Source organism: Cricetulus griseus (assembly GCF_003668045.3).
Source record: "Cricetulus griseus strain 17A/GY chromosome 1 unlocalized genomic scaffold, alternate assembly CriGri-PICRH-1.0 chr1_1, whole genome shotgun sequence".
Classification (NCBI taxonomy): domain Eukaryota; kingdom Metazoa; phylum Chordata; class Mammalia; order Rodentia; family Cricetidae; genus Cricetulus; species Cricetulus griseus.
In genome coordinates, this window is record NW_023276807.1 from 155,705,564 (window position 1) to 155,721,810 (window position 16,247).

General features: G+C 36.7%; 1 protein-coding gene across 5 annotated transcripts in view; it reads left to right on the forward strand.

The window, feature by feature from the left end:
* LOC100760811 (methylenetetrahydrofolate dehydrogenase (NADP+ dependent) 2 like) overlaps positions 1-16,247 on the forward strand; it is a 95,941-nt gene that overhangs the window by 6,436 nt on the left and 73,258 nt on the right. For 4 of the 5 annotated variants that reach the window (XR_004772288.1, XM_035452414.1, XM_027388383.2 and 1 more), the window contains exons 2-3: positions 12,705-12,889; positions 13,438-13,560. Coding sequence is in view for 4 of the 5 variants with exons in the window: in XM_035452414.1 (XP_035308305.1) it covers positions 12,705-12,889; positions 13,438-13,560 (308 nt within the window). In the remaining variant the exon portion in view is untranslated. The remainder of the gene's footprint in view (positions 1-12,704; positions 12,890-13,437; positions 13,561-16,247) is intronic. The other variant, XM_027388384.2, reaches the window with a different exon arrangement.

Consider the following 16,247-nt stretch of genomic DNA (forward strand, 5'->3'; position numbering starts at 1 on the left):
TATTCCATTACATTGTGGCAGGAAGCAAGGCAGCACACAGGCAGACAAGGTGATAGAGAAGGAGCTGAGAGTTCTTGACTCATAGGCACAGGAAGTGGCCTGAAACACTGGGTGGTATCTTGAGCATATATGAGCCCTCAAAGCTCATCTCCACAGTGACACACTTCCTCCAACAAAGCCACACCTCCTACCAATGCCACTTCCTTTAGGGGCCATTTTCTTTCAAACTACCACAATGTCTCCACAATATGTGAAATAAAATCATCATCAAAGAGGAGGTGGGAGGAGTTGGGAGAAGTAAAGGGAGGGTAAACTTTATTCAGATTATATTGTATGAGAAAGGAATCTATGTTTAATGAAAGGAAAAAAATAAAATCCATAAGTTATTTGATTTTAGAACAACTTGATCATATTTAGATATAGTAAAATTGTTTTCTCAACTGCATTTTTGTGTATTTCAAAGTATAAACTAATAAAAAATTTTCTTATAAATTGGAGCTTTTAATTTTATTTTTAATTCCAGCACTCAGGAGGCAGAGGCAGACAGATCTCTGTGAGTTCGAGACCAGCCTAGTCTACAAGAGCTAGTTCCAGGATAGCCTCCAAAGCCACAGAGACACCTTGTCTCAAAAAACAAAAAAACAAAAATTAAAAAATTAAATTGGAGCATTTAAATTAGGATTACATAAGTCTCTATTTATCTATAGTTCTTCTTTGCATGACTTCAGTTACCTGAAAATATTCGTTGAAAAGTTCCAGAAATAAGCATGTTTGAAGAAGCATGCCATTCTAAATAGTATGACATAATATTGCACCATATTTCTTTATCTCATTCTAAATGGGAACCATCCATTTGTTCAGAGAGCTCATGTTGTTTACACTACCTACACATTACTTGTTTAGAAGCTGCCTCAGTTATAAGTTGTGCTACAGCAGTACTTTTTTCACATACATAGAGAGTTTGGGGGCTGGTTCCTTGTGGTTTCAGAATCTGGTGGGAGGATGGACTACTGTGTTGCCATAAGTGAAGTAAAACAATGGGAATCTATCCTTAACACTCCCTTATGCTAGAAGTCTGATAAGCAGTTACAGTGGCACTGTGCAGTGGGTTTTGCTGACAGTCCTTGGCATTCTTTAGGTTACATTTACATACTCCAAACTTTCCCTCTGTCATCACTTGACTATCTTCCTCCAGTGTTTCACATGATATCCTGTGTGTCTACTCGTGAAAGGTCAACAGTCATTAGAATAAGGCTCATCTCTATTCTGAGAGGATGTTATATCCTAGATACAAACAAACACATACATGAAAAGATCATACTTCCAAATATTGTCACATTCACAGGGGCTAAAATTGAGGAGTGAGCACATTTTTTTTCTGAAGGGACAGAATTATGCATGATATAATTTCAAAATTACTTGCAACTTGAGTTATCATTTAATTACTTTAGTTCTTTGGTTTATGAGGGGGTAAGTTTCTGTTAATAGGCTTTTCTTTGATTTGCCTTAAAATGTCAAGGCTGAAGGTGCCTTCTCTTTTTGGTCCACTTGTTGATTATATTGATTAACAATTTCTATCATATGTTAAACAAAATGTAACAGTTGTAGGTATGATAAACTTATTTTTAAAATAATTTTCCAAATCCTTATCATTTCTGAAAATTGGAGAAATTAAGCAAGAGCGATTGTTATGATAAAATAATTTTTATTAGATATAAAATGTATCACTACTTTTAAAATGCAATTATAACCATTATGTTTGTATGTACAATATTTGCTAATTGTTATGGATTTACCCTTCAGTTGATGGATTATTATAGTTTATTTGCACATAGTTGTTTGCACATAGTTTATATGCTTTTGTTTTTAATGCAGAGTTTTGAGCACTTTTAGTCATGATAAGTTTATTCAAATTGCTAGTAGAAATTTATACAACGGAATGAATCCTGTTTGGAAGTAATAGAGGCCCAAATCCATGGTTCTTAGCTGTGGCGTTGAAGAGCTAAGTATAGATTTTCAACAAAACAAAGTTTACAAGCAACTTATAGAATTCTGCGCCCCCCCCATCTGACAAGTCTTTAGCCAGTCTGTTTGAACTAGGAGTAGCTTGAGCATGGGAGACCTCAAAGCTTGCACCACAGTGATACAGTTCCTCCAACAAGGTCACACCTGCTTCAGCAAGGCCACATCTCCTAATAGTTCCACTTCCTATGAGCTTATGAGAGCCAATTACATTTAAACTACTAAATTCTACTTCCTGTCCCCCATAAGCTTACAACAATATCATAATGTAAAATTCATTTAATCCAACTTCAAAAGCCCCCATAATCTATAACTGTCTCATCAATGTTTACAAGTCCAAAGTAATGAGTGAATTACCAATACAGAGTCAGGTAAAGATATTAGGGTATTTATTAGGGAGATGCCTTATATACAGAGCAGCCTAGCCAGCTGGCAGGGAACAGAGTAAGTAGAGCAAGCCGATGATAAAAAGGAAGAAAGGGCCCCTATGTGTGTGCCTCTCACTCTTAAACCTTCCCCACGTCACCCTGGCCATGTCCTCGCAGGCGTGGTCAGGCATTACTTTAGCCAGCCCTGAGCAGGCGTGTTTATGGTATCTCCTACACCAAAGTTCAAAGTCTCTTTTGAGATTCATGCAATCTCTTAACTGTAATCCACTATAAAAACAATATAAACAGATCACACACTTCTAACATATAATGTTCGAGGCTATATATTACTATTACAAAATGTAAGGAAGGGAGTATAGTGAGAAAATACTGAACCAAAGCAAGATCAAAAACCAGCTGAGTGAACTCCAATCTCTGCATCTCCATGTCTGATGATAAAATGCTCTTCTGATCTCCAACTCCTTTCAGCTTTGTTAATTGCAGCAAACTTCTTTCTTATGGGCTGATTCCATTCTCTACTAGCAACTTTCCTTGGCAGGTATCCAACAACTCTGGCATTTCCAACATCTTGGGGTCTTCTAGGCAATCTAGGCTTCAACTTCATAGGTTTACACAATGGCCTCTCTGGGGCTCCATTCAGGATACCCCTGACACATGCCTCACTTCAGCAGATTTTGGTAGCCATGGAGGGATATTCTGTATCTACTTTCTTCTATCCTTGACTCTAAAGCCAGAACCATACGGCTGAAGCTGTCAAGTTCTGCTTATGGGGTCCAATTACATACATGTCCCCCTTGTTCAATTATATCTTCACTAGTTTTCTATTTTCAATGGAGTCCTTTACTGCCTAAGCTTGGTTGTCCTGGAACTTGATCTGTAGACCAGTTAGGCCTCAAATTCAGAAATCTGCCAGTCTCTGCTTTATGAGTGCTGGAATTAAAGACATGCACCACAACTCCAGGGTCTAACCTTTTATTTAATTCCTTTTCACAAGTTGGAAACTTAGCTGGGTGGGTCTTGCCATGAGTTCATCACTCCATTTATTCCATTTCTTAATCTATTTATCTCTTTGAACACATACATGGCTTAACTCCATTCAATTTCCTGGTGTTCCTTTTCCCCTCAAATTTTACATTTTATATTTCTACTTTTTCAGCTTGCTCCTTTTCATTATAAATCTTCATAAGAATGACTGCTAATAACCATAAAATAGAGTCAATACTAGGCTGTTTTGAGATTTCCCCTGCCAGTGTAATTAATCTAATATTCTTCAGTTTAGTCTCAGGAAAACTTTTTGCACAAGGGCAAAAAGCAGCCACATCCTTAACCAAAGTATCACAAGAACAATCTCTAGGCAACATACTAAAATTCTTCCCCTCTGAAACATCTTGAACCAGTCACCCACAGTTCATCAAATAATACTTATTTCCACTGTCTTTCATGCTCATACTAATATGGCCCATTAAACAGCACTTACAGCATTCAACTGCTTTTCTAATACACAGTTCTAAGGCCCATATTCCTTCAAACAAAGGCATGGTCAGGTCTATTACATCAATACCCCACTTCTGGTACCAACATCTGTCTTAGGGTTTCTATTGTAGTGAGGAGACACCATGCCGATGGAAACTTTTATAAAGGAAAAAAATTTAATTGAAGTGGCTTACAATTTCAACAGTTCAGTCCATTGTCTACATGGTGGGACATGTTAGCATGCAGGTATCCCTGGTGCTGGAGCAGGAGCTGGGAGTTAGTATATCTTAACTTGCAGGCAACAGGAAGTGGTCTGAACTAGGCATAGCTTAAGCATGGGAGACCTCAAAGCCTGCTCCCAACAGTAATATACTTCCTCCAACAAGGCCAAACCTACTACAGCAAGTCCACATCTAATAGTACCATTCCTTATGATCTTATGGGGTCCAATTACATTCAAAATATTACATCTGCCTTATAATTAAAGTTGGTGTGAAGAAAATTCTGTTAGTTACACTCTAGGCCAACCCCAGTTGACACAGTCTGCATGCTTGCTCTGTATTTCATGTTGGTAACAGAATTCAAAATAGCTTAAGCTCAGCAAACTACAAAAAAGTACACATGAAACAAAACTAAGTGGAATCAGAAACCTGAAAATAAAAACCAGAAACTTAACAATGAGAAAACTTTGAAAAATACTAATCATAAATTATTAAGTTTGCTGAATGATACAAAAAATTTCCACAGCAATCTGCAATAGTATATTCAAGCAGGAAAAGAAGTGGTGAGCTCAAGGACAGGTTATCTGAACTTTCCCATTGGAGACACAAAAGAAAAAATAAAGAAGAAAGTTTTTTTTTTTAACCTTATAAGACTTACAGAATACCTTCAAGTCAGCCAAAATGTAAAATACGGAATTCTGAGACATAAAAATGAAAGGAACAGAAGCCTAAAAGAAATGACAGAAAACTTCCTAAATGTGGAAATAAATCCTTTAATTCCAAAGCCCCACAATGTAGGTAGGTACCAGGATAGACTTTCTGAAATAAAAGAAGAATTTGAAAGCAAGAGAACAACAACTCTATCCAAAGGGTCTCTCCATGAAGCCATGAGCAAAGATTTGTCAGAGAGGAAGGAAGGATCGAAGGTCTATGTACAACCAGAAAATAGCATGATGGTAATAAATCCTTACTTATTTGCTGTCAGTGCAAATGAATTAAGCATTTAATAAAAAAGGCATGGAGTGTCTGCATGGATAAAAAGCAAGCTCCATTTTATTCTGTCATTAAGAGCCTTACTTTCATTATAAGGATAACACATGGGCTGCAAGTGAGGAGAAAAAACATTCCAGACAGTAGAAACATGTTTGTACATAGACAAAATAGACTTTAAGTAAAAAAAATATTTATGAGACAAAAATATTGTATTATTGTGTTAATTCATCAAAAGATAAAATATATGTATCCAACACTGTAGCAGAGATAGAGAACAATCCAATAATAGTGAAGGAGTGCAGAAATGTACTTTGAACAATACATCATTCAAATAGAAAATGAAAGGAAACTTCTTTGGATAACACTTAAACTAAATTAACCTAACAGCATAGAAAACATTTCCTATGTCAGCAGCAGAATGCTTCTCTAACACACAGGCTCTATTCTAAATATTTTTAAAAAATTAGTCTGCATAAAATTTTGTTGTTTTGTTGATGTTACTTGTTTGTTGAAATTAGGTATCAATGGTTGGGTGAAATTGAAAATTTCATGAGTAGAAATAAAATTTAAAATTGTAATTAAAATAGAAATACTATATAGCAAGGATGTTAAGAGACTCCTGCGACCTGTTACATGGTAGAAGATCAGATAATTGAGGAAAAAACTGAAAATTTTCTAGAAACATAAACCAAGGTGATATAATGAAAGAAATACAAAATATAAGCAATATTGATGAATAAATAATTTGAATAATCAGATTTTTTTAAACAGCAACAAATGATTCTAGGACCTGATGACTTCATTGATGACCATTATTAAACTTTTAAGAAGTAATGTCATACTTTTTAAATGCTTCCAAATAGTAGGAGAGGATGAAATACTTTCAAACTCTTTTTATGAAACCAGCATTACTCTGATGCCACAACCAGACAAGAACACCCTACAAAAACGAGTGTCCTTGATGAACACAGATGCAAAAATACAGTTCCACTACACTTTAAAAGGATCCCCAGATGATGTCATTTTCTTCTTTCCCCCTTGCCTCCTCTTTGGGACCTGAACCCCATAGGAGTAGACTCTGGCACCTACTATTATGCTACACAGCAGGAACTAAAACATAATCATTTACCTTCCTCACCTTTTCAGTTTTATCCACTATCAAACTGAGATGGTAATACCTGTCTCACGGGGCTGCTTAAAAGCTAAAACAATGTATGAGAAAGCACACTATCAAATGTAATGTGTATAGTAAAGATGTTTCTTTTTTCTGCTATCATTCAGTGCTTAACATATACTTCCTTTAAAATTTTATTTTTTCATTTGTATCAAGTCTATTTGTTTGTTTGTTTATTGTATAATATGCTGGGGAGGGAGTATGACTGAAGGTCAGAGAATAACTGGTAAGAGTTGGTTCTCTTTCCATCAAGTGGGTTCTCCAGACTGAATTCAAGTCTTCAGACTCAGCAGCAAGCACCTTTACCTGTTCAGCCTCTTTGTAGCCCAAATTTCTAAATACTGTTTGCTTAATCTCCTAGTTAGTTCTCTTTGCATTCATAGTCCTTCAAACTTGCAGGCAAGAGAGGTTTTCATTGAAGCTGGCTATAGGAAGAGAAAGAGGAAAAGGAATTAGGGAAGCCTTGTGGAGCTTAACTATGTAAAGATGTTACATTCGTTTATGCTGCAAAATATTGTTGTAGCTGTGTCAAGGTGTGTTACATTTGTTTCTGCTGCCTTTGTGAACAATGTAAAAATGTGTTACATTTGTTTATGCTGCATTTGTTTAGTTATGTAAAGATGTGCTGCATTTGTTTCACCTTGCCTACCTAAGGCACCAGATGGGTCTAATAAAAAGCTGAACAGCCAATAGTTAGGCAGGAGAATAGTTAGGATAGGTAGGGCTGGCAGGCAGAGAGAATAAATGGGAGAAGAGAGAAGTGAGAGAAGAAGGAGGAGAGACCAAGGGAGAAAGAAAGAGACATGCCTGGATCCAGAAGCCAGGCAGCCATTAGCCAGACAAGAGAAGCAGGGAAAGTAATACATACAGAAGGAAAGAAAGGTATAAAGCCCTGGTGCAAAGTGTGGATGAAGGGAAACAGGTTAAGTTGTAAGAGTAGCAAGAAGGGAGCATAAGATAAGACTAAGCAATCATAACAGTCATGATTTGGGAGCTGGTTGGTGACCTAAAAAAAAAAAAAAGTCTGTTACATTCAACCACACATTAAAAGGATTGTGTAAATAGTAGACTGGATTTATTCCTGAAAGTACATGTGACACATCACATTAAAAGAATGGAGGCCAGAAACCATGATTGTCCGATTAGATGCAGAAAATTCATTTGAAAAAAATAAGTGTTCATTTATGATATTAACTCAGCAAATTAGGTATAGTAACAGTACACCTCAACACACTGACCTTATTTTAATACATCCACAGATTAATGCTGAATAAGCTGGAAGCTTTCCCTTTAAAATTAGATGGGAAGGCTAGGGCCACTTCTTTTTAATATGGCATTGGAAGTCTAAGCCAGAGCAATTGGGCAAATGAAGGAAAAGAAAGAGGTCAGATTAAAAAGAAATAATAATTCTCATGTGTGTGGGGGGGTTCAGAGAGGGGGGGGGACAGAGACAGACAGACATTGACTTATATATAAAAAAATCTCCAAAACCTGTAAGCAAATTTAGAAAAGTAACAAAGTCAGCATACAGAAATCAGTAAATTTTCCCCAAATAGGGAAGTTTCTTCACTTATAAAGCACAAAAATTTCACACAGAAGGCCAAAGTTATGGACACTGAAAACTTAAAACACAGATGAAAGGGTCTGAAGTAAAGCAAAGTGGAAAATCCCTCATGTTCATGGACCAGTGAATAATATTCAGATGCCCACGCTATTGCAATAATCTACAGAGTCAACACAGTCCCACTAAAATTCTAAATTTATTCCATGATCTGAAAATTTAATATTAAAATGCCCACACTCTGCAATTGTCTAGAGGTAACACAAATTCTGACAAAATTCTAAAAGCAATTCTCCTGGAAGTAGAAATTTCTAAAATTTAAGTAGGATCATAAAAGGCCTTCCTTGAATAGCCAAAAGCAGCCTTGATCTCAAGAACAAAACTGGGAGTATAAGACTACCTAATCTTGATATATAATACTGATCTGTAGTAATCAAAATTGCAATGTAATAATGTAAGTAGGTAGATCAATTAATGGAAAATGGAATATCAATTTAAATAAACCAATCCAGTCAGTAGAATCTTTGGGGTAGAACTAAAGACAGTCTAAGGAGGAATCCATTGCTTTGAATGCTTGGATCAAAACATTGAGATTACCTCAAATTAATAATCCAATGATGAACCTCAAGATCTTAGAAAAACAACAGTCCAAACTCCAATAATAATAGGTGCCAAGAAATAATAATAAAATAAAAACTAAATGGATGATATATGGAATCAACTGAAAAAACCCACAGCCAAACTAACAAAAAGAAAGCAAGAAAGACCCAAAGTAGTAAAACTGGAGATGAAAGAGATTACTATAGATTATAATAATATCTCAAGAATCATTAGGGCGTGTTTTCAAAATTTACTTTCCAAACAATTAGATAATGTAGAAAAAATGGATGGATTCCTAGATATGTGACCTAACAAAATTAAATCAAGGAGAAGCAAACGTATTAAACAGAACCACAACAACCTCATTAGATTGAAGCAGTAATAAAAAAAAAAGTCTCTTAACCAAAGTTCAGGATTCACTGCAGAATTCTATCAAACCTTTAAGGGAGAGCTAATACCAATGTTTCCTTGAACTGTTTAATAAAATAGAGAAAGAACACAGTCAAACTCATCCACAAAGCCAAATTTGTACAAAGACATAACATGAAGAAGGAAATTGTAGATCATTTTTCTTGATGAGAAAAGACACAAAATTTATGAATAAAATAGGTAAAATGAATTCAAGAACACATTAAGATGGCATCAAAAAACAAGCTGGTTTCATTCCACAGAAGCAAATTTGGTTAAATATCTGCAAATTAATATGTATAATATTATGTGTAGGACTGTATTCATATCTTTAAGAAGGGAAATCACATTATTACCTTAATTAATGCAGAAAAATCCTTTTATACATTTCAATTTCCCTCCATGATAAAGCTTTGAATGAAATGGAGATAGAAAGAACCTATCTTAACATGGCAAAGATTACAAATGAAAAAAACCACAGGTAACATACTGAATATGGAAGAAAACTTTAGTCTTCTAAAATGTTGGATGAAACAAGAGTGTCTGCCCTCTCAATTATCACTCAATATAGTGTTCAGAATTTTAGCTAGGGTGATAATATCAAGAGACAGAAGAGATATAAATAGGGAAAGAAGAAGTCAAATTATTCCTATTTGCAAATATCATTTTATACTTAAAAGATCTCAAATGTTCCCCAAGAAACTATTAGTACTCATAAATAATTCTATCAAACTAGTAAAGGACAAAATCAATATTGAAAACAGTAGCTTTTCTACATACTTGAAAAAAAAACAGGAGTCAGAAAAACCACATTCATGATAGCTTTTTAAAAACCTTCTAAATAAACTTAACCAAGGAAGTGTAGGACCCCCAAATGAAAAGTTGAAATATTGAGGAAGGAATTTGAAGACATTAGAAGATGGAAAACTCTCCTAGGCTCATGGGTTAGCAAAATTAATGTTGTACAAGCAATTATATTAACCAAAAGCGAAATGCCCTTCAGTATCTCAGTGGCAGTCTTCATTGAATTATAAAACCACTGTAAATCCATATGGAAACACAAGACCTTGAATAGCAAGAGCAATTTTCATGCAATAGAGTAATGCTGGAGGCATCACAATGTTTTCTCAAATTATATTACTGAGCCTTAGTAACAAAAGCCATGTAGCAAAGGCACAAAAACAGATACATAGATCAGTTGAATAAAACAGAAGAACACAAACATACACTAGTATGGCCATCTAATTTTTTTTGACAAAGGTATCCAAAACAAACATTGGAGAAAAGATGGCCTCTTTAACAAAGGGTACTGGGAAAATTAGATTTCCCTGTGTGGATGAATGAAATTAGGTCCACATTTCTTATCCAGCACGAAAATCAATTTGAAAAAATAATCAAAGACCTTAGTGTGAGTTCAGAAACCTTGAAACTTTTAGAGAAAAACACACATGAATTTAAGAGGCCAAAACATGAGACTCCCAGGTCAGTTCCATCTTAATTCCTCCAAGTCCTGTGTCCTTCAACAATAGTGTCTTAGTTTCAAGTTCTAAGAGACAACAATGGGCAGAAATAGCTTGTATTGTGTTTGAAGTCTCTTGAACTCCCCTGATCAACAATTCCAACAACTTCTGATCAGGAGGCTCCACATGCCTGATACTAGGGTCTTTCTTAGATAGTGTATGGCCTTGGGGGGCATTATCACTCCAAGTGGTCTAACTTCATTTAAATTATTTATATATGCCTATTCACACACATATATTTTAAAGTAAATAGAAATTAATCAACCTTAATGTTTTTTTAATGCCCCTTCCTCTCTTTGCCTCTGTTTTGCCTTCCTCTCCACTCCCTAGCTAAGAGTCCTCCTGTTTTGCCTGTTCCCCCTCAGAGACTCTATACTGTACAGTGCCCCTCTTCCCAGGTCCCCTCACCATGATCTTTTTTTACTTTCCCTGTTTCTGCGGCAGTAACATCACTTAAATAAGGCCTGCACAATGACAATAACAGTTGAATTGCCAATGTGGATGGCAACTCCAATGAGGCTCCTCCCCCACCCTCCAGATGAGGTCAGTTATTAATGGTTGCTATAAGAGAAGGAGAATCAGTCTTCCCCAGTGGCCAGTCCTACACATGTAACACTAGATATACTCAGTAGGTTCTATTTATATGTTTATGGTTATGTTTAAATGTAATAATAATAATTAAAGAGGAGGCCATGAATTTGAGAGAGTGGAAGAGCATAGGAGGAGTTGGAGTGGGGGAGAGGGTGGGGTGAAGATGATGTAAATATAGTATTTATGTATGGAAATTCTAAAGATAAATATGAAAAAATACTTATAAACCCAGAATATTCCAGAAAGGCCCCAAGGGCAATGGTAATAATCCAAAGAACTGACAAGTGGGATTCTATGAAATTGAAAAGCTTCTTCATAGCCAAGGAAGGAATAACCAGAGTGAAGAGACAGCTTACAGAATGGGAAGAATACAACCACATTTCCAATAGAGGACTAATACCTAGAATATATGAAATTAGACACCAAAATTGAAAATGAGCTGTTTTTTTTCTCTCCATGCATCACCCATAAAATAACACAAGGGAAGAGGAATGGGAGCCTTTTGCGTGTCTTATGAAGGCTCTGTCCCTGTGGCCTGATCTATAGAGGGCATAGAGGGCATAGGGTTCTTGTGTTCACAGATAGCACTAGGGGACCCAGAAATGTTAAACACATGGGGTTGTTCCTTCAAAGGAAGAGGTATATGACCAGTTTTCTTCCCAGAAGGCTGGGAATGGATGTGCTAATAGCCTGGTGACCTCTGCTCTATTGTCTATGGCAAGGCCACATCTGGCTCCCCAGACTCTTGTTTATCTCAGTCATCCTCCCTAGGCCCTTATCATAAGCATTGCTTCTCAGCCAATAGAACCCATCTTTAAGGGACATGTTACATGTGGAAGTTGGGGTGGCTGATCACCTGTTGACATTGACTCTATCTGTATGACTGAGACCACACCAGGTCCTCCTCCAGACCCTTAAGATGTCACATGTAGTCAATCCACAGAACCCATCTTTATGGAAGAGGTCACATGTCCTCTGAAAAGAGTTTCAATGAAATCATGTCTTGAGCTTTGTTCTACACATGGAATTGAGTTCATTGTCACCAGAAAACCTTTTCCCCAAATTGTAATGTGCTTAAATATGCCTAAAATAAACTGCCCTCTGTCAGACTCTCAGAGTTTGCACCAGCACTGCTACTGAGTTGTGTTGAACCATACTTTCTCCTTGTGGCATGTGGATTGTTGCTCTGCTGGCTGTGGAATTTGCAGAGACCCCCACACTAATCTCCTCTCAAAGCCCCCCTCCTAATCTCAGAACACAGAGGTTTAGAGTTTCAGCATAAATTTGGGGTGACATAAAACATTCAGTTGAGAACAAGCAAATTATAAGGTGGACATACAAAAAATTACAATCCTTCACAAAAATCATTGGTATTATTTATGAACCTGAAGATGAGTGTCAGATGTTGTTAGAAATGTCAAATGTTGGATGTTTATAGTTGTTTTGAATGTTTTTATTTTATGAGTCTTTGCCTGCACGCATCACTATGTATCTTGTTTGTGTAATGCCTATGGAGTCTAGGAGAGGGGCAACTATTCCTTTTGAAATGGAGATGCAGTCAGTTGTGAAACATCATGTAGGTGCTGAGAACTGAATCTTGTCTTTCTTCTGAAAGAGCAACAGATGCTCTTAACCACTGAGCCCTCTTACTAGCCTCCACAGTTGTTTTGAACATTCTTATACCATACATTTATTCAGTTGACTGTTCCTTATTGGCTTTTAAATATTATTCATAGTGTTTTTTTCTCATAGACATGAAGCCATTATCATCTCAGGAACTGAAATGGCCAAACAAATCCAAAAAGAAATACAGCAAGGTGTGAAATCATGGATTGCTCTTGGGAACAGGAGGCCCCACCTCAGTATCATTTTAGTGGGAGACAACCCAGCAAGCCACACCTATGTCAGGAACAAGATAAAAGCTGCTTCGGCTGTAGGTGGGTATGCGTGTGACTGTAATTGTTACTAAATGTTTCTGTTATCATATAAAGTTACACAATCATGGTTGATAATTATCAAGTTATCAAATAACACCATCCAAATAACATGTACTATTGTTATTATTAGAGGTTATTCCATCACATAAGCTTATATGAATGTCTTTCTATTTTCAGGTTTCTTATAGAATTATTTCAGTTTGATTTCATATTTTATGGGCAGGGCAGTAGGACTCTTTGCTTTTAATGACCCTGTGTTTATTGCATTTGCTTTAACTGAATCATAAACTTCGCTGCTTTCTGGTCTCACTTGGTCTCTTCAAGTCTACTAAGAGGGGTTTTCACTAGTCAGTGCAGTAGCCTGGAGCAGTAGCCAAACGACACACAGGAATCAGGAGAGAATCCCTATACTGACTGAGAAACCCCTCTTCCCGGTAATTAGAACATTGACCCTCTAGAAGGGCCGGATCAAGGGAGACCAGACACATATTGGAGAAGCCAGCTGTCACAGCGTATTCAAGTGATCTTCTCCTTTGGCTTTCTTCCAGGTATCTGCAGTGAGCTCATTCTAAAGCCAGGGAATGTTTCTCAGGAGGAACTTTTAGACATCACTGATCAATTGAACATGGACCCAAGAGTCAGTGGTATACTAGTTCAGCTACCCCTTCCAGGTGCGTGATGCTATTTTGTGTGTCTGGGTTGGCCAGGAGAAAGGGACCATCATGGCACTGGAAGTATTTTATAAAACACATTCAGAAGAGGACTGGCTGTGATCTCAGCGCTATAGTAACAGCTAACAGTCCCTTAACGATCTATACTTAAAAGATGAAAAACTGTGAATAGAAAATTTAGGTGGAGGCATGTTAATCTCACAGAAACATGCCATAGAATGGTGGTTCCAGGGGCTGAGGACTCGGGGATATGTATGAGGTACTGGCCAAAGAATTTAATACTTTGGTTAGATATGACAAAAAACAAACAAAAACAAAAAACAACCTCTTCTAGAGACCTATTGTACGACATCATGAGATAGTTAATGACATATTGCCACAAAAGCAGAGTCACATAATCTTACCACACAGAAGGAAATATATGATGCCTTCATTACATTGAGGTAGCTGTTACATGAAATATGCATGTGCCCCAACATCATATTACATACCACAAATACATATAATCTTCATAATTAAAAATGTTACCTTTGTGACCAATGTTTACTTGGTGACTTTTTTACTAGTGGCCACTAGATGGCACTTGTTATCCATCTGTACTACAGACAAAATGCTTGAGTTCTCTGAGAGTAAGAAACAGGTAAGAGGGAGCCCCAGCCAACATAAAGGTGGTCCGAGAGACGGTACTTTTCTATATATGAAGCCAATTTATATGTACAGAAGACACTAGTGGTCGGCACCCATTGAACTAAGTCTTTGTTTTATGAAGCTTTTGTGTTTAATAATTCAGTTTGAATCATCATGATAATCCCGCCGGGAGGGCGCCATCTTGTGTTTGGTGACAAGAACACAGAGATCGCGCACCTTCCTTCTGAGTAACTGAATCTGGATTCAGGCAGACTGATACCCAATGCCAATATTTTAACCATAGTTGGTACATTTCCAAGAATTCAGTGTAAGCTAGCGGATAATGTATTTGAAGTGTATGCATTCATCTTATACCTTTTAATATTCAGAGAATATTGGAAACTGTTGGTTTTATAATGAAATTGTCTGGACTTGAGTATCGGTCCTGCCATTCACTAATAGGTAACAATGGTCACCTCTTTGTCTCAGTGTCTCCATCTGGTAAGTGAAGAAGATGCTGCCTATTTCCCAAGGGATTTCTAGCACTATATAAAATAATCAGCGTAAAGGAAGAGTTGACACAGAATATTAATTTTAAATTCTGATTGATTTCATGCGTGGAAATCAATTTGATGTTATTTGTCACCTTTAAATCTTTTAGATTTAGGTTTTCAGAAAAGACTCCAAAAGAATAATAGGTACAGGAACCAGGATGAAATTTAAAACAGGTTGGAACTGTTTTAAATGGGAGATGGGTTAATAGATTATTTGTGTAATGGTGATAACTTTTGTTTTTGGTGACAGCTTCGGATATACGTAAGTTATGATGAAAAATAAAAAAAAATCACTGAAATTTGGCTGTTTTGGGGTTGATAGCAAGATTGTGTCATAAAAGGGCTGGTTCCATTGGTTAAATTCTGTGCAAATGTGACAATCTAAGTTTGGGTCCCTGGCTCCGCTGTAAAAATCTGGGTGTGATGGTGTTTGCCTATAACACTAGCACTGGGGAGCAGAGGCAGAAAGACCCGTGAGGCTTAGTCACTGGCTTATCTTCCCAAATCTGCATGCCCCTTTTCATTGAGAATCTAGTTCACAAGGTGAGGAGAGTGACAGGGCTTCCACACACATGGACACATACACATGAATAACACACACATACACATACACATACACACACACACACGCGCACGCGCACGCGCAAGCATGATTCACAACAATAATAAATTATTATATTATAAGCTGTGAATTATGGTTAATTCAATCTAAAGTTAATTTAAAAACAATATTTAGAGAAGAATTTTGCTGCATATAATTTCAACATGATTTCTACAATACCATTCTCACAATCTTATAATCTTATTTATCTACTTCAAAACTTTGTAGGTAGCTTTTTAATGAGATAAAAGACAAGAAAAAGGGCAGACAACTGTCCTGTAAATGGAATGTATTACCACTAGATGGCAGCATTGAGTAAGCACCGTTTAAAACTATGTTAGGACTTTGTGGGCATAGTCCCTGAGATGATTTGTTTCTCCCAGGGATTTGTTTGTCTCTGTAGCCACTAATGTCTCTCTCCACTCATGCCCAGGTGGAAGCCAACCTAAGAGGGTGTTTTTGTTGTTCAAGTTCATAGACATATCTTCTTTGAGATGATCTCTCAAAACAAAACAAAACAGAAAACACACACACACACACACACACACACACACACACACACACACACAAATAACAAAACAACCACAACAAAACGACTTCAAATTCAGGAATTTCAAAAACAACAGTCATTTTCTGCTTTTCTTTCCATCTTTTGCTTTTTCCTTTATCATCTGTTTTTTGAGAGTATTCATCTCAAAATGCAATTTCATGGTGCATATTTCATTTTAAAGAGTCTTTTTAAAATGCCTATGACCAGCACTAAAATGGACTCATCAGATTGCATTTACATATTTAAACACACACACTCCGGCTATGTTTTTCCTTTGGTGTGCTGCAGCTATAACTCTGTTTCCTCAACAATCCTCTCATGTTTTTACCTGGGCTTCTAGGAGTTCGCTTTTTCT